The 21,714-nt window shown below is 64.4% G+C and overlaps 1 protein-coding gene across 1 annotated transcript in view; it reads right to left on the bottom strand.

Annotated features, from left to right (window-relative positions):
- Nucleotides 1–2,498: 2,498 nt before the first annotated feature.
- The window catches only part of LOC144231181 (uncharacterized), a 19,498-nt gene continuing 282 nt past the window's right edge, over nucleotides 2,499–21,714 (bottom strand). Inside the window, 3 exon segments of the mRNA XM_077763572.1 lie at nucleotides 2,499–4,042; nucleotides 4,044–4,978; nucleotides 5,788–5,985. Coding sequence (XP_077619698.1) covers nucleotides 3,871–4,042; nucleotides 4,044–4,978; nucleotides 5,788–5,979 — 1,299 coding nt within the window. The 5' untranslated portion in view covers nucleotides 5,980–5,985 and the 3' untranslated portion in view covers nucleotides 2,499–3,870.

Below are 21,714 nucleotides of genomic sequence, written 5' to 3'. Positions count from 1 at the left end.
AAGACGGCTCCCGGGCAGATGCACCCTCAGCCCCAAGGGGGGAAGCTCAGAGCTCCTGGTTCTGGTCTCTTCACGCTCCCGGGGGAGGTTCTGGGCTGACGCGCTCAGCTTTGCGGCCCAGGGATGGGAATCAAACCGCGGGCTGGCTGAGCGTGAGCAACCCAGCAAGAGGGTGAGGAGGCTCAGGGAGGCAGGTCACCGGGGGCCCTGCCAGGCCATACGGCCTTCACCCCCCAGACCGGAAGCCACACGGTTGCAAGTGTGTGAATGCGCCCGCCTGACCTGCGAAGGGCGACACTGGCACAAGACACACGGCCTTCCCAAGGCTTGCTACAGGGCGAGGGGGACGCCCCAGCGACAGTTATGTTGATCACATGTTGAAAAGATACTACTTAGAACACATGAACTTAAAATACGTTATTTAGATTGATTTGATCTCTTCCTGAATTTTAACGTGGTCACCAGAGTGCTCGCAACGGCGTGGCTCTCGCCAGGACCCCGTCCCACAGCACTACCGCTGGGCTCCACCTGAGGGCCAGACACACCTTGGAACAAGGTCCCGGGGCCCCTCAAGGGTGAGGGTCCCAACCCCAGGCCCGGGGAGGGCTTCTTCCCCCAGGCCAGGTGGGCGGTGGGACACGGACACCACCCTGGTCAAGCTCCCTGGGCTTGGCAAGCTGCTTGGGTGGGCGGTGGTCACCGCAGCCTCGGGCCAGGGAGGGGTGGCCCCTTCTAACCCAGTACGTGACCAGCCACACTCTGTTCTGCTAGAAGAGAGCCCCAGGGGGCAGGGCCGGTCCGTGCTGGACAGGACGCCTCCTCAGGCCCCAGAGCAGCACCTGGCGATGGAGGTGCTGGCGGGGTCCTCGCTCAGCGAGCGGCGGGCTGGCCCAGGGGCTCCTCCTCCCCGGGTGTCTGTGTGACAGGGCAGGACGGGAAGGCCCTGGCATTCACCTGAGCTGGGAGCCTGCTCGCGGGGCACCGCCACACTCCGTCGGGGACACGGGGACACACACACACACACACAGATGTATCCATGGTGCAGAGGGCTCTTCCCAGGAACCCTGGACCGGGTGACCTGGGTGAGCGCTGGATGAGGCCGGCCCAGGGTCCCTGTGCCCAGGCGGGCTCTCCCCTCCCACGGCTATCCCACCCCCCACTGCATTCACCCTGCCCAGGGCTCTCCCCTCCCTGCGAACAACCACGCCCACCACCAACCACACCCACCACCGCTGTCCTTGCTCCTCAGGGGCCTAGCAGGGACTGGGCACGGTCCCCTCCCAGGCCCCATCCGCCAACGGGGAGATGGAGGCTTGCAAGGGGCGGGCTCCTCGGAGGAGGCCCCCAGCAAAGCCCTGCGCCCAGGCTCCCGTCACCCTCCGAGGGGTCCCCTGGGACCCATAGCACCCAAGGACTCGTTCCACCCCCCAAACTTCAGGCCGAGCTGCCCCCACTCTCCCCAAAACAGGGCAGGCCATACCCCACACCTCTGGCCTTGGGGTCACATTAAGCTGCTGGGGCCCAAGGCTCTGTCCACCCCTGGCCACGCAGGGCCCACGAAGCTGCATCCTTCGGCCAGCAAGCTGGTTCATGACATTGGAACGAGCGCCGTTTCACAACCTCCAAATCCACAGGAAGACCCAGATTACCAGCTGCTCTGAGAATCTCCAAGGTCTGGCCACACAGGACTCTCGCTTCCTCAGGGCAAGACAAGCCCGCGTGGTGCAGCCCCCCACCGGACGCAGGCGCCTCGTCACCTTGAACCCAAAGCCAGCTGTGGCCACAGCGTGTGGGGGTCATCTAGGGCTTTGCGGGGGTCCCCTGGGTTCACGTGGAATGAGAGCCTCTTCCTCAGTAAGTCATCAGGCGAGGACTCAAGGGCACTGTGGGGCTCACCCACGGTGGGGTCGCTCCGGATGGGGAGGAAGTGGGCCCAGCTTACGGGGGGGCTGTGGCCTCCCACCCTCTCCTGCTGACCAGCACCGTTTCCCCCACACAGGCACTCAAGTGCCAGGGCCAACACTCCCAGGGCAGAAAGGCCTAGAAGGTGGTGGCCACTGGGTTCACCCCTGCCTGGCCCACCCACAGGACACGCCCAGACACGAGCCAGCAGAGGACCCACGGGGAAGATTCCGGCACTGCCGCCCTCGGGTCAGCAGGGCTCAGGGCGGGGTGGTGGGAACACCGGCATCGGTGACAAGCCTGAGATGCCTTCTGCGGCCCCAGAAAGAGACTCCTTCCAGAGTGTGGGCTCCGAGGGACATGACAAGGGGGGGTGGCCGGCCACGGCAGCCTGGACAGCGATTAAGGTGAGCACAGTCCCCCCGAACACACACCCCAGCATGGCGAGCCGTGTCCAGGCCCTGCACCCTTCCCCGGGCACCCTTCCCCGGGCTGCGCTGGTGCTCGGCAGGCATGCAGTAAAGGGAGGCAAGTCCAGATGTGCGGAAAACCACTCATGGGAATAAATCAGTTCACGTATGACACACACTCAAGGATACGGTTATAAAAATAATGGCACGGCACTTTTTATTTTCTTTAATCAGAAAAATAAGCCCCGCGTTTCTGGGAAGGAGACCCTGGGTGAGGACCAGATGCCTGTGGGCCCTGCTCTGGGCACTGGGCTGACCCCACACCCAGTCGGGACCCCAGAGGGCAAGAGGAGTGGATGGGGGGGCACCCCGAGGCCTCCACGAACAGGATCAGCACGGGGGTGACTGTCGCGGCCCAGTGAGACGGGGCACGCAGGAGGCCGGCGGGAGCACAGCCGGGCCACCCCCACGTTCCCCAGAGAGGCCTGCAGTCCCCTCCCCCAGAGGCCCTTAAACCCCAAAGTCAGAGCTGAGCTCTAGCCTCACGCCCAGGACTCCGGGAGCACCAGTGTGGGACTGCCCTGAGCCAGGGGTCTGGGGTGGGTGGAGGGCAGAGAAAGCCCTGTAGTGTGAGGTCTGTCCCAACAGGGAAGGCCCTGGGGGGCCGGCAGCTGAAGGCTGCACAGGCTAGGTGGGAGGCCAGGAGGAGGCGCTCTGAGAACAGCCCCAGGCCCTCTGGGTCCAGAGCCGGTGGGACAGGACCCTCTGCCTCTGCTTCAGTGCTTGGCCACTGGGCTGGAGGCAGAGTGGCAGTGGGGGCAGGGCGGCCCTCCCCTTCCTTGTCACCAGCAGGTCCTAAGTGGCCACAGACAGCCCTGAGTGCCCCCTGCATCCGCCCCCTCCCCGCATTCACAGAACCCCGGAGGTGGACACACATCATCACCCTCTGATGTGATGAGGGGAGCTCAGGGGAGAGGAGCAGGGCTGTGGCCCGACCCCGGCAGAGCCCACTCCTGGCCTGGGGGCAGGGGATGCACGCTGGAGGCTGGGTTGGGGCCCAAGGAGTTCAAGGCCTGCAGCTGGCAAACGCCACAGCACATAGGCACACACACCACATACATGCATGCGCATGTTTGCACGCGCACGTTTACACACGCACTTGCTGGGCAGCACACGCCTGGGGTGGGTATGCACAAAGACTCCGACATACAAGGACACGTGGGCACTTCAGAGGCACAGAGAGACACAGAGGACCCCTCGCGAGGAGCCTGAGCCCTTCGGGGCAGCCGTGTTCGCCCTCCTAGGGGTGTGTACGTCACAGGGTAGTGCGCACGACGGGGACAGGAGTGGCGGGGAGGTGGGAAGACGCCGGGGGTCCTCTCCTCGCCTCCTGGTGCAGGTGGGCCTCAGCCTGGTGGCGGCTCTGCAGGGGGCTGCCTCTGCTGAGCCTCAGTTTCCAACCGCCAGCGGCCCGGCCTGTCTGGCGAAGGCCTCTGGCCAGTCTTGGCAACACATCTGCCCAGCACAGCCACACCCGGGATGGTACAGAAAACGGGCATCAGGCTCCAGGGCTCACGGATGGGGCCTGGCGGGCCACCGCAGGGGTGGAGGATCGAGTCCGTCGTGACCTCAGGGGCCTGCAGGGACGGCCCACGGCCAGGAGTGAGAGCTGGGGCTGATGGGCCCGAACCAGGTCCAGCAATGAGCGCCGCGGCTGGCTCGGCNNNNCTGCAGGGCTGTTCTGGGCCCAGGAGTGGCCGCTTGGGCGGGTGAGGCTGTTCTGGGCCCAGGAGTGGCCGCTTTTGTTGGCACGGTTGTCCAGGGCCCAGCAGTGAAGGTTTTGGGGGGCCAGGGTGCTCTGGGGCTTCAACTAACTGCTGGGGCTGACTGAGGCCCAGCAGTGACCCCTGGGGGCGGCTAGGCTGGCCCAGGAGGGACCTCCGGGGCTGGCACGGGCCCAAGAGCACCCGCCGGGGGCAGCAACACTGGCCTGAAAGTGAGGAGGTGGGCCGGCGGCGTGGACACAGCAGGAGGAGCGACTGTGGGGGCCGGCACCGCTGTCCTGAGGATGCCCTGCCGGGCTGGCCGCGGAGGCAGGGAGCCACCCATGACCGCAGGGGCCGGCAGCGGTGCCAGAGGGCCAGCAGGGAGCGCAGGGGCCGGCAGCGGTGCCAGGGGGCCAGCAGGGAGCGCAGGGGCCGGCAGCGGTGCCAGGGGGCCAGCAGGGAGCGCAGGGGCCGGCAGCGGTGCCAGGGGGCCAGCAGGGAGCGCAGGGGCCGGCAGCGCTGCCTGGGGCCTAGGAGCCCCCAACGCGGCCGGCAGGGCTGAGCCAGGAGTGACCGCTGGGGCCGGCAGTGCTCGTCTGGGGCTGGAAGCAGCCGCTGGGGCCGGCCGGGCTGACCTGGGCCCAGAAGTGACCGCCGGGGCCGGCAGGGCTGACCTGGGCCCAGAAGTGACCGCTGGGGCCAGCTGCGCTGACCCAGGAGCGGCCGCCGGGGCCGGCAGGGCTGCCCGGGGTCCGGGAGAGCCCGACGGGGCTGGCAGCGCTGACACGGGGCTGGGAGTGACCCCGGGGGCTGGCTGGGCTGGAGCTGCTGCTGGAGCTGGGCCGGGCCGTTCTGGTCCCAGTGGTTGGCTGGGAGCGGCCCCCCTTCGGGGGAGCACACCTGCATGGAAGAAAGAGCACGTGTCCACCTGGGCAGGTGTGCCTGTAGACCCCCCAACCAGCCCGGGCCCCGGAGACATGCTGCCCCCTCACCAGCAGCCCACTCCCCACGGGAGCTGCAGGGGGGGTGGAACAGCAAGAACACCACCTCTCTGAGAAGAAGGCGCAAACTGGTGAGTCCCGGAAGAGCGGAACAGCCGCAGGGCCGAGCGGGCACCCGGGACACAGCCCCCGGTCCCAGGCTCGCCACCCCGTCCCGGCTGGGCTCTGGGGACAGCGAAGACGGCCCCTCCCGCCGTGGAGGGAGGCCCCTGGGCGGGGAGGGGGGCTGCTCCCCGCACCTGGACCCCTGACCACAGTCACGTGACCCTCCCCACGCCTCACAGGTACGCTGCGTTCTACGGAAGTCTAACAGATGGAGAACGCCCAGCACCGAACCTGGCCCCCGCGCATTACAGACACGCTGGACACCCCGTGGTCGGCGGAGCCTGACAGACGCGATGGGGAAACGGGGCCGGCCTAGCAGCGGGTGCGCCCTCCTGCCCCGAGTGCACGCTCCCCCACCCCCGGTCCCTGCACTCCCAGCTTGGCCTCTCTTGGCTGTGACCCGGCGAGGGCGGGTCTTCTGTCTGCCGAGGACCTGGGCTCACGGCGAGCAGCTGCCTGGGGCCCCAGTCCACGTGCCCCCTGCCCAGCAACGATGGAGCACATTGCCAGGTGGGCCCGGATGCCGACGGTGGTGTCCAGGTGCTGGTGTGGCCCCGAGGGCACAGAGGCCTGGTTCCGAGTGGGGCGGGGCCCAGTGCTCACCTGCTTGGTGGGCTGCAGGGGGACCTTCTTCCCCCGGTCGCACGCAGGCTCCAGGTCCTGCTCGGGGCCGCCCATCTCCAGGGGCCGCCCGTTCTCGCTCGGCTCTGTAGACGGGCAGTTTTCCGACTCGCGGGGCTTCTTGGCGAGGCGACGTTCCCATTTCTCCTTCCGTTCGTGTGGCTTCAGGGCCATGTCCTTCTGCAAGGGAAGAAGGACAAGGCCGGTTAACTGACAGTGACACACGACCCCACATGTCATCCCACCAGAGAGACCACGTCAGACCATGCCGTGCTCGGAGGGCGGGCCCCGGGTGTGTGACAGCACCTACCTGGAGGCGCCAGGCCCCCTGCTGGGACCACAGCTCAGGGAGAGGGCAGGGGGGCAGGGGAACTTGCGTGGGCCTGTCAGGCGGGGGGGCGGGGGCTGGGAGGTGATGCTGAAACAAAGCTGGATAAGGGGGTAGGTTTCCCACGGGGCCCCACCCGGTCACGGGATCCTTGGCCCAAAACAGAGCAGGTGCTGAGACTAACGGCCGCACTGGGTTCTGGAACCACAGGCCGTCACCACAGCACATGGCAGCTGTCCCCTGGTCCTGAGCAACCCATGGAGTTATCTGCCCCGCCGCACGCAGCCCGGCACCCGGGCATCACGGAGGCCTGTCTTAAGAAACTAGCCCCAGCCTCGGCCGGCGTGCAGGCCTTCAGGGACCCCAGGCCCCTCCCTAGAACAGAGACTTGTGCCCATGTTGTTCACAGCCGCTCCTGGTGCCCAGACTCACGGTGGGGATTCACTGGGCACGTGCTGTGCCAACGCCACCAGCAGGGGGCTCTCTCGTGCCCCGCGGGATCCCCGCACCCGGCCCACCTGCAGTCCCGCCAGCGAGCCCCGGGCCCAGAAGGCCTGGCAGTGCCTGTGGTGAGCAGCTGGAGGGTCACCGGCCAGCCTCTCGCCTGGGTCCATGGGGTGGAGTGGGAGGCACCATCCCCACTGGGCTGCTGAAGAAGAGGGAGGGAACTGGCAAAAAGGGGCCCGGAAGGTTCTGAAAGCATTTACCCAAGAGGGAGGAGAAGATGGCCTGAATGAAAGCGATGCCGTGGCTGAGACGCTCCCCTACATCCCAGGTGTTGTCCTTACGTCCCCATAGGAAACGCCTCCTGAGGACCTAGGGGGACCTGGCCTCTGCTCTCAGCCGGGCACCCGGCCCCAGCCGCAGAGGCCTCAACCCACTGGGGCAGGTGGCAGCGAGGACCGACATCCCGGTCTGTTGTGGTCCCCTGGCCTGGCAACAGAGACAGGGACACACGGTGCGTGCCTGTGAGGTCCTCGAACCCAGGCCCAGCGGCCCCACAACGCTGCACGACTCGAACTGTCCGTCCAGGCACGGAAGCTCCCGTGACTGTCCTGCCACATGTGACTCCACAGCCTGGGCTGGGAGCAACCTCTCACACTCCTCCTCACTCGGTGGGGGGGGGGCGCTCCACACCCCCAGGCTCCTCCTGAGGGGTCCAAAGCCACAGTCACAGACTGAGGACAGCCCCTCGAAGCCTCTCATCCCGAGCTGACATGACACGCTGAGTGTGCACCCTCCCGAACCCGTCCCCCTCCCCAGGCCGGCACCCGTTCTGGGACCCCTGCTCACGGGCCCTTGCGGAAGCTATGCCCCAAGTGTGATGCCAGCTTCTGCCCTAAGCTCCAAGGGCTTCTGCCAGGCAGCGAGTGGCCCCTCACTTCCCAGACACGGGACAGACCCTTCCCCAATCCCACCTTCTGGAATATCAGACCCCAGGGACACCCACAGGCCGCTGGCATTTCTACAGTCTCTCCTGGAGTCCTAGTCAGACGTCCCCATGCCCGTCTGAACCCCTCGGAGCCCCTGCTCATCTCAGCCCACAGGGGCTGCTTCCCCTACACCCTGACATGGCGGCCCTGCTCACGCCAAGACCTCCCTGCTCCTGCCCTACCTGTGGGTATCAGGCTGATTCTGGACCCTGTGGGCCCCCCCACCTCTGCGTACACAAAGCTGGTGCTGGGCAGTCTATGCCAGCTCAGCTCTGTAGCCACCAGGGGCTGGCTCAGAAGGGAGTGGCCCAAACGGACAGGAGGGCAGCCCCAGCAGGAGCAACCAGTGCAAAGGCCCTGAGGTGGCGAGGAGCTCCGTGCCCTCTCTCTCGCCTGCCTCCCTGGCTGCACTGGTCAGTGTACAGCCACGGGCTTCGCTGGGGAAGAAACCCGGGCTAGTCCCTCCGGGGACGGGAAAGTCTTGGTGAAGATTGCAGCCCGCTCTGCACACGCCGGGCACCTAACGCTTATGGGCTCGTGGTGCCCCCACAGCGCACGAGGGCCGTGCCTCCTTCCAGACGGTCCATCGCCCCAAGCCCTTGCTATCAGGCCCCCGTTCTAGGCAGCTGTCACCGCCAACAGGCCGTTCCCTCCCACACAGGCCCTAGAGAACGGCGAGGCCCCCACCCTGGATGCTGCCAGCCAAGTGCGGGGAGCCTGAGCAGCACAACCTCACCCCCCCCGGGGGCCCTGCCTGGCCCCGGCCTCCATCGCAGTACAGAGAGTGGCCCAGCGGGNGGATGCTGCCAGCCAAGTGCGGGGAGCCTGAGCAGCACAACCTCACCCCCCCCCGGGGGCCCTGCCTGGCCCCGGCCTCCATTGCAGTACAGAGAGTGGCCCAGCGGAAAACAGAGCAACATGCTGTAAGGGGCGTGTCAGGCAGAGCTTCCTAGAGACACAGAGCAGTGTGCGTGTGTATGCGGGGAGCCTCTCCGTGAGGAGCTGGGAGGCCCGGGAGCCCCAAGGCTGCTGGGGCCTCTCTCCCCGGGCCCGGCTCAAAGCAGCAGGCAGGAGAGGCTCTGGCTTCCTGTTCTGCTCAGGCCCTCGGTCGGCTGGATGAGATGCACCCGCACAGGGGAGGGTTCACAGAGTCACACACTAACCTCTGTCCAGAGACACCCTCTCTGAACACCCGGGCCCCTGGGGGACATGGGCCACGCCAGGGCAGGTGCGGACACAACCCGAAGTGTGTGTGGACACGGTGAGGAAGCGGGAGTTGGAGGCGTCCCACCGCACACGCACAACACTCACACATGTACACATGTTCACAGAGCACGCTCACACTCACACGGCCTGGGCAGCGGGCTAACGCTTATGGGCTCGGCAGGACGGGGGTCTCCGAGCAGGACGGGGGTCTCAGCCACAGCTGCACCGGACAGGCCCTGGGGCCCCACCCCAGCCTCTCCATGCCCGGTGTGCACACACCACACACCTGCCACAGGCCACACACATCTTCAAATCCCCATGGACAGCACCGGGCTCTCTCCCCCCAGATCACTGGGGGACGCCTCCTCCTGCAAGAAGTAGGCAGCCTGCCGCTGCGTGACTCAACCGTGCGCTTCCTGAGTCTCCGTGAGCCCCACTCTCACAGCCGCTTGTCCAGACAGAAGGGGCAGGAACCGCTTCTAGGACCTTCTGATCAGGTAAGACCACAGACACGGTTTCTAGCCTGGGGGCCAGCCTCTGAAGTCCCTCATCGGAGCCCTGGGGTGAGACAGGCTGGGCTGCTGTGCTCACGATCAGAGCAGGCACAGATACACAGAACATGTTAACATTTCATTACCAACCAGAAACCCGTGGGAACAGCCTGCCCCTCTGGGGACACTGGGCTGGGCTGGGATCTGTCTTTCTAACAAGCATGTGTAATCAGAACGGACAGAACAGGACAGATGGGTGGAAGGGCAGACACGCTGCGGAGCAAGCGTGGCGAACCGGCCACTGCAGACCTGGGCAGCGGGCTCCACCAAGGCCTCCTTCCAGGCCCTGCCTCCGCCCTCTGTGGGTTCTGGAAGGGCCTCAGGACAAATGCAGGCCACCTCTGCACACATATCTTTCCCACACACAGCGCAAGTATGCATCGGGCAGCCAGTCACTCGACGCACCGCACCTTCTGTAAACCCACTATGTTTCTTGTGTTTTTTAAAAACAAGAAAACTGAACTGCCAAACCCTTGAAATATCAGTGACTGGGCCTCCCTGCTGGCCTGGACTTGGGCCAGCTCCATCCTGCCCACAGCCAGACACCCTTACTTTCTTGGGCTGGAGGCCACAGGCCAGGGGTGGCAGGCGAGGCTCCAGGCAGAAGTTCCTGCATCTGGAAGAGTGGGGAGCCCGGCCTGGCAGAGGGCGAGCCGCCAGGCGGCAGGCTTCGGCCCTGTGCACCCAGAAGGCGGCAGCACCACAGGCTCTCCTCCGGCTCGGGCAGGCCAGAGGCCTGGTGCAGGCCTGGGGTCCCGGGGCGGCAGCCCCCCACCCAGCCACTGCCCGGAGGGTGGCCCCCGGCACCTCTAAGCTTCACGGAGAGCAGACACTACACGGTGCGTCCTGGGGGTTCTGAGTCACAAGATTCAATCAATCCTGCCACGGGGCACCGCTCGGACGTGTCTGGCTGGCCCTGTCCCGGCACAGCAAGGCTGGGGCTGGCCCTGGCCCTCGCCGGCCCTGCTGGCCCCGTGGGGACCTGGGCCAGCTCTGGAGCCTCCCCCAAGCTCAGGCACACGCTGCCCTCGTCTGCCCCCGCTGAGCCTGCTTTGGTGGTGGTGCTGGCCCCTGGCCCCAATCGCAGGGCCCCCCTCATCGCTAGACTGGAGCAGCAGCTGTGCGCAGACTGTGCTGACCGCTCTGGGTAAGGCCAACGCGCCACAGCAATGACGGCCCCACCAAGGGCCCGGGCACGTCCGCAAGCAGAGACCCGCAGGGAGAGAGGCCAAGCCAAGCAGCGGGCTGGCGTCTGACACGCAGGACACGCGGTGCGCTGCTCGGGGACCCGCACCACACACTGGAGGATCCGACGGAGCGCGTGGGGGAAGAGGCCCGGCCAAGGCCGCAGGGATGGTTTGGGAGAGCCGGGACAAGCTCCCGCAGTCAGGGTCAGGGCCGGTCGTGTATCCCGGGGCTGCCCTCCGCCCACGGACCCGTCTGCGAGCCCACACGGACAGAAGGGCAGGCGTGGCCATGCACACCCCAGCACCCGCACCCACGCAGACGCCCTATGGCGGGGGCATGGCCAAGCACAGCGGTTCACGACCTCGAGGCCTGAGGCGACAGTCTCACAGCGAAGCTTCCAGCACCCTCAGCAGCCACGAGGCCTCTGGTCCCCCCTGGACCCCAAGGGGGTAGGGGTGCACGCTGGCGTGAAATCAGTGATTAGATTTTCCTGTAGCAATTTCATGGGACTATTTTTAGCTCTCCTAAACATTATTACTATGCAGTACCAGTAAGATCTCTAACTGCACTTCAGTAAACTGACTGTGCAGAGAAAAGTCATCATATCTGCAAACTCAGACCCAGGTTCTCTCTCACTAAGGGCGAGGCTGCTTGTTCTTATGTGGGTCGGGGCCTTCCAGGCTCCCAGACCCAGTAAAGGCATGGCTGCACCCCTCCAGCCAGGCGGGTGCCCCTCTGCTCCTGGAGCTGCCCTGGGGCCTCCCCCTCCAAACCTGGGCCTGAGCCCCCAGGGTCACACAGAACCCACCCCTCACTGCCAAGCACGGGCACCCCCTTGGTGGAGTGGCAGGCCTGGCCCACCTGAGACCTCACCGTCCCAGCCCCCCCTTCCCACTTTCCCCCCCTGCCTGCCTGAGGCTGCCTGTCTCCCAGAACCCCCAGGACTCAGGGCCTCCCGCAGACCGTGCTGGCTCACAGTTCTGTCAACAGCTCTTTGCTGTTCCAGAAGCTCAGGCCAAATTGCACTCACTGCTCACCTGACAGGTGGTCATCCCCAGCCTGGGGGCCCTTCAGCACGTATATCTGCCCCAGGGCCTTGGCACAGCTGTTCCCACTCCTTTGGCATCTATGTGTCTCACTCTCCTTCACCTGTAAGTTTTGACTCAAACTTCTCCACCTGTCCCCAAGTAAAACCCACGCCCTGCCCACTTTCTGTGCCGTGACTTCCCCCCTCTGGCCCCAGAGCAGAGACCACACGTACAGGGTCTCTCCCCAAGAAGGACCGCCTTCCTCCCCGACCTCAGCTCGAAAGGAGGCAGCTTGTCTCCTGTTTACCAGCAACTGGCATACACATCCCCGCCCCCCGCCCAGAGCTGACCGACTGTCCCTATTGTCTGGGACCGAGAAGGTTCCCTGGATGTGGGACTCACAGTGCTAAAACGGGGGAAGTCCCAGAGAAACGGGAGGCCCCGTGAACACTAACAGCAGCGCCTGCTATTACAGACCACCTTCAGCAGAGTCACAGGGAGCTGGGAGACAGGAGGGGGTGAGAGGGTCCCTCTGCAGGGCCCCGCGTCCAGCGGCAGCGAGGCCTGGGGCACCTGACGCCTGCGGCTACCCCTGTCCAGAGTCACAGACTGGCCGAGGGCAGGCAGCCCGCCCCCAGCTGCACCCGCCCCGGCAAGGGGGCTGTGTCCAGGTGCCCCTCGGGCTCTGACGCCGGGACAGCACGCCTCCCTGGCCTGCCCCTCCTCAGCGCACACCCACGCAGATGGACACCCCCGCTGTCATCTTCCCACTCCCAAGGCCCACCGCACGTAAGGCATCCTGCCTGAGAGGTCCCTCAATCCACCGGTGCTGTGGCTACCTGAGTGTGACGCTGCCCTGGAGGGCCGTCCCCTGCCTGACAGCCTCACAGACACCACGGCTGCTCCAGAACCTTCCAGACCCTGCCCTGTGCACCTGGTCCCTCTGGGTCGGTCTCCTGCTAGCTCCCGGCACTCCTGCTCCCAGGCGCTCTCAGCGTGTCCTCCGCCCAGCAAGGCCAGCACGGCGGGCAGATGGGCAGCGCGCTGGGGTGTCGGGCCAGCGGTCGTCACACTCCGTGCCCTGCACGCTAGTGGGGACCCCCCCCCACTCAGGCTCTGTGAAGACACTCGAGCCTTCACACACCTGTCCAGTCCCTGTCACACACCACGCACGGGGTGGCTGTTGGGGCAGAGGAGAGTCAGCTGGACAAAGACGACACCCGCTGTGGCCAGGGGCGAGTTGGACGGGTGTTGCTGGCGACAGGCGTGCTGGATACAGGCATGGAGGGTGTAGGCACAGAGCCCGAGGCAAAGACGTGCCCGGAGTAAGGGGCAGGCAGACACCCCTCTGGGCCACCCGCCCACCACAGACACATCCTCCCGCATCCCTGCACGCACACCCTGCTGCAACCCCACACCGTGACCCTGCGCCGACCCCCCAGGCCGCCATCTAACCCACATTCGACTGTGGTTTTCATGTCTGCAACCGCTGTCCTGGCAGCTGGGTCTGGAGGCCAGTCTCTGCCCAAGTTCCTCCCAGCCAGCCCTGCACACAGGACTGCGCTGCGCGCTCGCCCATGACGGCCGGAGCTGGCCCCGGGCTCCCTGCCTCAGTCTCTGGGACCTCCTCCGCCGTCACACATGGTGATGGCTGTGCAGGGAGGCCAAGGCCAGGGCCACTGTTGGTAGAGCGTCTCCTGCCTCTGTTTTGTACTGTGGTGGGGGACAAAGACAGCAAACCTCAGGGTCAGCTCAGAGAAGGGCTCTGGAGAGGGGCTAGGGAGGGGCTCAGGACGATAGGGCAAGCACTTTTAGCTCATCACCCCCACTTCCCAGATGAGGAAACCAAGGCCCAGAGCAGGCAGAGGGCTACCTAAGGGCCACATGGTGAGGAAGAGAGCTGGATTTAAACCAGGCATCTGGACTGGGCTCACTAAGTGTGTGGAGGAGCCGGGAGAGGGCAGAGGAGCATCCTGCACTTGCTCCTGGGAGATGGAACGAGCGTAACATGTGCAAAGGCCCTGAGGCAGGAGTGCATGGGGCCCCACATGAGGGGGTGGGCAGGGCCAAGCCTCGTGGAGAATGTGGGTTCATTCCATGGATGATGACATGGGGGATCTGGGACAGGCAGAGGGATGATCTCAGGAGCCAGGGGCCCCTGGCTTTATTCAGGAGACAGAGCTACATGAATTCCTGACAGATCCCCACTGGGGCTGAGGGCGGGCCACACAGTGTGTGGAACAGCACTGGCTGAGGGTAGGCTAAAGGCCTGGGGGGACCTGAGGACCAGCAAGTGGGTTTGGGGCAAGGCGTCAGGAGACAGCTGCAATGGGTAAGGTCAGAGGGCTGACGGCTCATGGCAGATCCAGAGGGTCCCTGTGGGGGCTCCGGGTCTGAGGAGTGGGAGCCCTGGGCCACACAAACAGCCTTCCCCAAGGCTGGAGGGTGTTTGTGTGGGGGGGGGGCAGCAGGTGCCAGCCACGCAAGGCAGCACGGTGCCCACGGCCTCCAACCCCAGCCACACTGAGGCACACAGATCGTGCCCCATGCCTGGCTTCAATCCCGTGCCAGCTGTAGCCTGGCTCTCCTTTGCCTCAGTTTCCTTGTCTGTACAACAGGATCAGCACAGCTGCTGCTGGAGGAGCTGCAGGAGCTGAAGCGAGCAGATACCTCACCAGGTGCACAGGAGACACGGTACGTCTGCCCTGACCTTGGCCCTGGTCACTGTCCTTCTGACCTCTGTGACTTTCAGCATCGCTGCACCTCGGACTGGGCTCTGGCCTCCTGCCCCTCCCTGGCCAAGGGGTACAGGTGGCAGCCTTCCAACAGGGCCACCCATGGGCCCCGCCTCTACGACCACCTGCCAGCACTCTGCTCTCACCAGAGCGCCCGCCCTTGTCCGGAGCCCACGGGCACCGGCAGCTCGGTCAGTGTGTGTGCAGCTCCCGCCACCCGTGCGGAGTCCAGGGAGCAGCCCGCCCCCAACAGCCGCCCCGGGCAAACAGCGGAGCTGGGGCCACCACAGCGCCCCACTGGGCTAGAGGCTACACGGGGCAGCAGGGAGGATGTGGGGAGGGACGTGGATGTGCCCCACCAGGCCAGCCTGGCCTTTCTGCAGGGGGGCCCTTCCCCTGCAGAACACAGCACACACGTGCTGGGCTGGGCAGCAGGGTCCTGGGCAGCTGAACAAGGCTGGTAATGCGCTGGTCAGTTTTCTTTCTTTAACTGCTCGCGTCAACCAGGGCACCAGAGCAGGCTCCACAGGAAACCAGATACCACACCTGCCCGGAGTCCCCAGAGCACTCAGTTCCATGTGGGTTTCAGATTCCAGCTCCCAAGGGAGAAAGTGCCTCGGGCACCCTCGGGGCCCCAGCCCGGCTGCCCCATCAACCTTCTCCAGGCGCCACAAGCTGGTGTGACTATGGCAGGGCACCTCGGTTGGGCCTGGGCCTAACCAGCTACTCCTCCACCTGGGGCAATGAGCAGAAGCCGGGTGCCTCAGTTTCCCTCTCAGTTTCTCCAAAGCCTAAAAGGCTGATCACGGCCCCCACCTGTGGGATCTCCATGAAGGGCATGTGAACCACAGTGGTCAAGGCCAGGATGATGGTGGACACCCTGCCCAGTCACTATGCAGCTGCTGCCTCTCTGGCTGCCCCGAGAAGCTGCCAACGCCCGAGCCAATGGCGGCAGCCGTTTCCAAACTCCGGCGTCCTTCCTCCTGAAAGTGGCCACTCCCCTCCTGAGCAGAATGCAGGGGGCAGGGCCTGAGGCCTCACCGCGGGCCAGCTCACAGGCAGCCCTTCTCAGCAGCTCGCGTCCCCGGCCAGCCTGCTCGGGGCGTGGGGGAGGGGGCGGTGCCCTGCTGACCCGGTTTCCAGCAAGCTGGTCCCATGGAGCCCTTGCTCCTCACCTGCCTCCCAAACCCACAGGGACCTGACTCGGGTCTCGAACTGGCCACCAGCAAATGAGGCTGGAATGCTGGGACCCCAAGTGTTCTTTCCAGGTGTGGGAGGAACTGAAGATTCTCACCCCATTTTGCCTGTTCTAGAGCGCAGGGAAAGGTGCAGCGGGCACAAGACCACGCGGCCAGGCACTCAGGGACAGCCTGCTGCCACTGGGTCCAGAGAAGGCACACAATCATCACACAGGAGTGTGAGTACGGCACACTGGTCACTTCCGGTACAAGTGCAGACCCCTCCCAGGCGGGACACAGTGTCCACGAGAAAGGCCGCACGGGGCCACACGCAGTCCAGGGGAAGCAGGAGCCCCACCGGAAAGGACGGGGCTCCCACTCAGGGACGTGGAGGTGCGGACAGAGGCCACAGGGCAGGGGGGGAGGTGAGCAGGGACAGCTGCCACAGTGGCCCGTGGGAGACCCTCCACCGGGGCCCTGTCAGAGCCGAGGAGGGAGTTCTGCAAACCGCCCAGGTACAAGCACTGCAGCAGCCAATCAGAAAGCGCAACGACCAAGGCCTAAGGCGGGAGAGGGAGAGTCAGCAAATGCACAGACCCTCAACTGGAACAGGCCCATACCACGGTCAAGGACAACTGCCTCCCCATGTAACAAAATGAACAGCACGCCACCAGACTCCCCCCCCTCAGCCCCAGGTCTGGGAGCGTCTCTCGGGAAACAAGCACGCGCACAAGGAGGTTCTGGGTGGGGGACGCCTGTGAGCTAACCACCACCACCTGAGTCCTCAGGGCAGGGCAGGGACAGAGGGTAAGCCGAGGGGCTGGGGTGGCCTGGACACAGGAGGTGAAGACTCCCTGCCAGGGAAGGGGCTATGTGACTGGACAATGAGTCACGCTGATGCCTGGGTAAAGAATCTTCTACACAGAGGACAGAGGAGATAACAAGGGCCAGAAGTGTGCCCATGTGTGTATCTGAAGATTCTCGGGGTGGAGTTGGGTGGGGGGGTCAGGAGTGAGGGGCTGGGGTGGGGCGTGGAGGGCCATGGTAGGGGCAAGGTTACTGAACTGGGAGTTTAGAGCACAGAAGCTGATGGGCCCCGGAGGCCGGGGGGCAGTGGGGACAGGGGCCAGCTCTGTGAACTCCCGAGCCTCTGCCACCCACCGGGGTGGGCGGAGGGATGACAAATCAGCAGGCCCAGGGTGTCGGATGGAGGAAGTGAGGCCCCACCCTCGAGCCCCAAGACGGGGTTTCCCTACGCGCAGGCCTGTCCTCTGCTCTATCCAGGCCACGGAGCTGCTGCCCCAGATGGGGTCTGGAGCACACAGACATGCACGGGGATTCAGACACGTGCCCACACACACACCAATATACCTGGGACGTGGACCCACCGCACACACGCACGTGCTGTGAACCTGTAACCTTGCCTAGGAACGCGGAGCGAGGGCAGGGGGAAGGCAGGCTGCGGCCTGCGCAGGGGCGCCCCCACGGCCTGTGCTGCCCATCCTGGCCAAACCCAGCTGGTTGGAAGGTGAGGCTCCGCCTCCAGGTGCTGGGCGGCTGCCAGGCACTCAGTGTCCGCCGCCTTTGCTGCTGTCGGTCCCATGCTGGGCCACAGAGTGGGCAGAAAAGACAGGGAAACTGAGGCCCACAAGTCACAAGTACTGTGTACATGATCCCCAGGCAAAGGGGAGCAGGGGACTGGGCCGGATACACAGGCCCACTACACATGAGGGGGACCATGGCCGCCTCCACCGCACTCTGCCATACTGCATGAGTGTCACCCTATGGCCTCACTGCCCATGACAGGTGGGCAGCGAGGAGGGGACCCCACCCAGCCCGTGCGTAGTCAGAGACTCTGCAGGCCATTGATGCCCATGGAGCTCAGAGAGCAGGCAGCGCACCCAGGGCAGCATGGGCACCTTCTGTTGCTCCTGCAGCCCAGGAAAGGCCACCCCTTTAGAAGTCGCGCAGACGACTGCCCTCTCTGCTCGAGCTCAGCTTCTTCCCAAAGAACGTCTAGAAGATGCAACTCAAGCTTGGGCAAAGACCCAGGAGGTTTCTGTGGCCTGGTGCTGTGCCGGGCAGGCCCCCGACGAGAACCCTGCCGCCCTGGGCTTCAGTCTCCGCATCTACAGAGGGTGTGTGGGGACAGTGCCCTCAGCTGTCACCATCACCACTGCTCCCATGACATGCCTGCCCACAACAGGACGCTGACCCACAAAACGGGAGAGCCCAGTCCAGGCTCCCACACCACAATCAGCACACTGCTGTTGTCCGGGCAGGGCAGCAGGTGTCCATGCGGGCAGAGGAGGCTACGCAACGGCTCTATTTCATCCAGTGGCGGGATCCCCGCCTTGGCGGGAGCAGCCCCTCCCCCACAGCAGTAGCCCTCAGGAGGACAGGGGACCAACCCAATGCCAGGCCAGGCAGGTTCCGGGCTTGGTGCTGTGCCTCTGTCCCATGACTGCAGGCAAAGTGCTTCCCCTCTCTGGGCCTCAGTTTCCCCATCTGGAGAGGAGGAGGCAGCCTGCAGGAGGTGCTCTGGCCGGTGGGCACGGTCACTCCCAGCTGATGCCTCCTCCCAGCACCAACTCGCCTCTGTTCCCCTCACCGGAGGGATGGGCCAGGCACAGCACATGGGCCCCTAGATCAAAGCCCCCACCAGAGGGACCACCAGCGTGCGCTTTTGCACAGGGACGACGGGGCCACATCCTGGCCCCCCACAATCCTGGCCCTTAGCAACCAGACCTAACGTGACTGTGTGCCCCCTGCCCCAGGGGACACTGAACCCAGCTTGCAGAGAGATCACTACCACGGAGCCCCCTGCACGTGACCTGGGCGGCTGTTCTGGCACACCACAGACACCCCCACCTCCCACATGGCCACCGCCCATCAGGACTGAGGCAGCCTCCACTGCCTGCCTCGAGGTCAGTGGCCCCAGCATCCTAAGGCTGGGAGAACCCAGTTATTTCTGGCGGAAATGCACAGAACACCCCGGCACAGCACTGGGAGCTGGGCAGCCAGGCCAGGAGCGCCCGCCTACACAGCCACTCACCTGCTGCTGTGGCTTCGGCGAGGCCGGGCCCGGGAGTCTCAAGCACAACCCTGTGTCCGGCAGGTCGCATTATCTAGACAAGGTGTACCCACTGGTGGGGGAACACGATTAGAGAAAGGAGGTCACCTGTTAACCATGACTAGAACTTTGGGTGCTTTCCTTTTCATCTTTATTCCTGGGTACGTACCTCTCACACACGGGCAGGAGCACTGAATAACCCCTTCTCTAGCAGGAGAGAAGGGCACACAAGCACACATCTGTGTGGGTGCGAATGCACAACACGCTCCGGCGAGGCCGGGAGCTGCCAGAACAGTTACTACGGGACGTCTAGGCTGGAGCCGAGAATTTTCTCGGGACAATCCCTTTTCACTGATATCGACCTTAAACCAAGGGAAAATGTCTTGCTGTTTGAAATCAAATTAACAAAGAATCACACAGATACCAAACCAGAAGGGTGGTTTCCAGCAGGTGCGAGTGGCACACGCGTTCTCAACGGGTGGGCACTGACAGGGCACGCCGGCAAGGGCGGGCACCAGGCACCCCCAGGAAAGCGCAGGTAGGCGCACGGCAGCTCTGCAGAGTGAATCTCCCGGGGGGGTTCCGGGGGCTGGTACCACCTGACCTGTGCCCTAAGGGCTGCTCTTTTCATTAGGGGGCAGGACCCGGGCGGAGCACCTCAGTTCTACCCTGGACGGCTATCCTCCAAGGGCCTTGCCATCACCTCTGGAGACAGAGATGGCACAGGAACCAGGAGGCAAGTAACACCCATCCGTCCCCAACGTCCCTGGTCAGTGAGGGCAAAGACAGCCTCTGTCCCGCTACCAAACCGCAAGACCCCTGCTCCCCCGCCCCCTGCCCCCTGCTCCCACCCTGTTAAACAGAGGATCAGAAAGCTGACAAAGGACAAGGGCTCAGGGGTGCACACCAGGGGCGCAGACACCGAGCTCCAGCCATCCAGCCCAGGACTCCTGTGGGGACGACACCATGAGCCAGGCCCGACCTGGGCGCCCTCTCCTCAGCAAACACCGCCCCTCACTGACCCACGCGTGTGTGCACGGCATCACACAGAAGTGACTTGTGACCCTCAGCCACCCAGGACAAGGACCTGTCCTCCTTTAGGGGCAAACAAGGGTGGGTGTGTCGGTAGGGACTGGAAGGGTGGGGCCAGGGNGCAGGCCGCATCCTCAGCACAAAGGTGAGGAGGACTCCGGACAAGGGCACTCTCCAGACCTCCTGAGCAGGTCTACCCCTGGCATTGGTTGTTCATGTCCTGGGGGTGGCAGCCCGGGCAGAGCTGGGGCCTTGACATTCATGGCACAAGGCCTCAGTGTCCCCAACTGTACAGTGGGGTTTGGGGACAGACTCAGAACAGTGCCTGGTCGGGTACGTGTTCACTGTGTGCTAGCAACTCAACGTCCTTACGAGTTATCTGAACTCCGGGGAAAACCATTACAGTTTAGCAAGAAATGAGCCCAAACGAGAGAACCCATCTAGAAGTTATGACTCGAGCAGAAGCCCCGTACTTTCCATGGCAGGCTGCCCCCTCCCTGGCTCAGCAGGGCAGAGAACGGGGCCCGCTGACACGGCTGTGTGAACACCAGGCAGAAAGCAGACTCGGTCTATGACCCAACCAGGACTGGTCTGAACCCCCAGACCCAAGGCTGCACTTCCAGCGTTCGTGAGGCCAGAGGGGTGGGAACAGCCAAGGCTGCCGCGTGCACTGGCAGACTTGTTTCTCCGGGGTCCAGGGGGACTTCTGGCGCGGCCCCCCTCAACAGCGGTTTCCTCTCTCGAGCATTCACTCCACAACACGCATGGGGCACGGGAACCCACAGGGGACACACAGGACACACGTGCTGCCTGCTCTCTTCCAGCTTACAAGTTCTGGTGGGGAGAGAGCCAGAATGGAGAGCGAGTAAATCACCAGATGGCTTCAGACAGAGGGGTCACTGACAGGAAGGACAGTGTGAGGTCGACAGGGTGGGGGTGGGGGAGGAGGGATGCCCCTTCCGAAGGTCGATGGGGGGGGGCTAAGTGACATCCGTGCTGAGACATGAAGGCTCCTGATGAGCTCAGCAGAGGGGACAGCAGAACGGAGGCCCTGAGGCAGCAGAACCTCACAGGGGCCGACATTCTGGTGAGAGAGGGTGTCGGGTGGAGAGGCCAATTTGACGGGCGCAGCGCCTTGGGACCAGTTAGGGTTTTGTTCCCCACCTGGCGGGGCAGGTACTCGTCTAGAAGGTGGCTGGCGTACGCACTCTCAGAAACCACAGGACACAACTTGGCCACTCCTTCTCAGTTCAGAGCCGTGGGCAGTGCCGCCCCCCAAAAGTGTCTTAGTTGGGGACCCCTTGATCTGGGAGCCATGTCAGGCCCCCAAGCTGTGCACACAGAGGGCCAGGGGGGCTGCGTGGTCCGCGTAAATGCCCCACCTCTGTGCATCCACCTGACCAGACAGAAAGCAGCACACCTGTCCCTGGGCCACCTCTCCCTGGTGGCCAGCCCCTGACACCAGACCCGCCACAGACCTGGCAGACCTTAGGGAGCTGCTGTGTAGGCCCGTCCACTCTCCTGGAGCTCAGCCTCAGACTGGGGATCCCAGGCCACTGGCCTCACACCCCAGGTAAAGGAATGGGGCTGTTAAGTGTGTCATCTCTGGGACCCCAAGCCCAGCAGATGCCAGCAGCCCCAAATAAGAGCTGCTTGGGGCCCCTGCAGGGTGTGGGCCTGGCCAGCACGCCTACATCGTTCTAGCAGACAGGGGCTCCCCACGCAGGCGCCCCACCTGCCAGATTTCCGAACGTCGGTATTTATTTCCTTTTCCACTCACCTGGGTCCACACAAAAGGGCAGCATTTGCTGAGCCAATAACTCGGAGGTAACTCGGCCAGACAAGCAATATTTTTTGCCACCCTATTAACCAGCCGGTGAAGACAGTGCGGAGGGTGGCTTGGATATTACCCTCCCTCTCTCCGTCTAAACAGAAACCTCAAGGAGGACGAAAGGAACAGGAAGAATCTCAAAGTATCCATCCCACGACTGCCTGCACCACGCCGGCAGCGCTCCCCTCCCCGGCACGGCCCGAGTCGGATGAAGTCAAATTTTGGAACAAGAAACAGCTCCACACAGGCGAGTGCGCAAGCAGGCGGCCTTCGGTCTGGACAGTGTAATTTAGAGACTCTTCTCCCCAGCAGCTCCAGACACGAAC

This window comes from Crocuta crocuta, unplaced genomic scaffold, assembly GCF_008692635.1.
Source record: "Crocuta crocuta isolate KB4526 unplaced genomic scaffold, BGI_CrCroc_1.0 scaffold114, whole genome shotgun sequence".
Lineage (NCBI taxonomy): Eukaryota > Metazoa > Chordata > Mammalia > Carnivora > Hyaenidae > Crocuta > Crocuta crocuta.
Note: the sequence above shows the minus strand (reverse complement) of the source record. Positions and strands in the feature narration are given on the sequence as shown.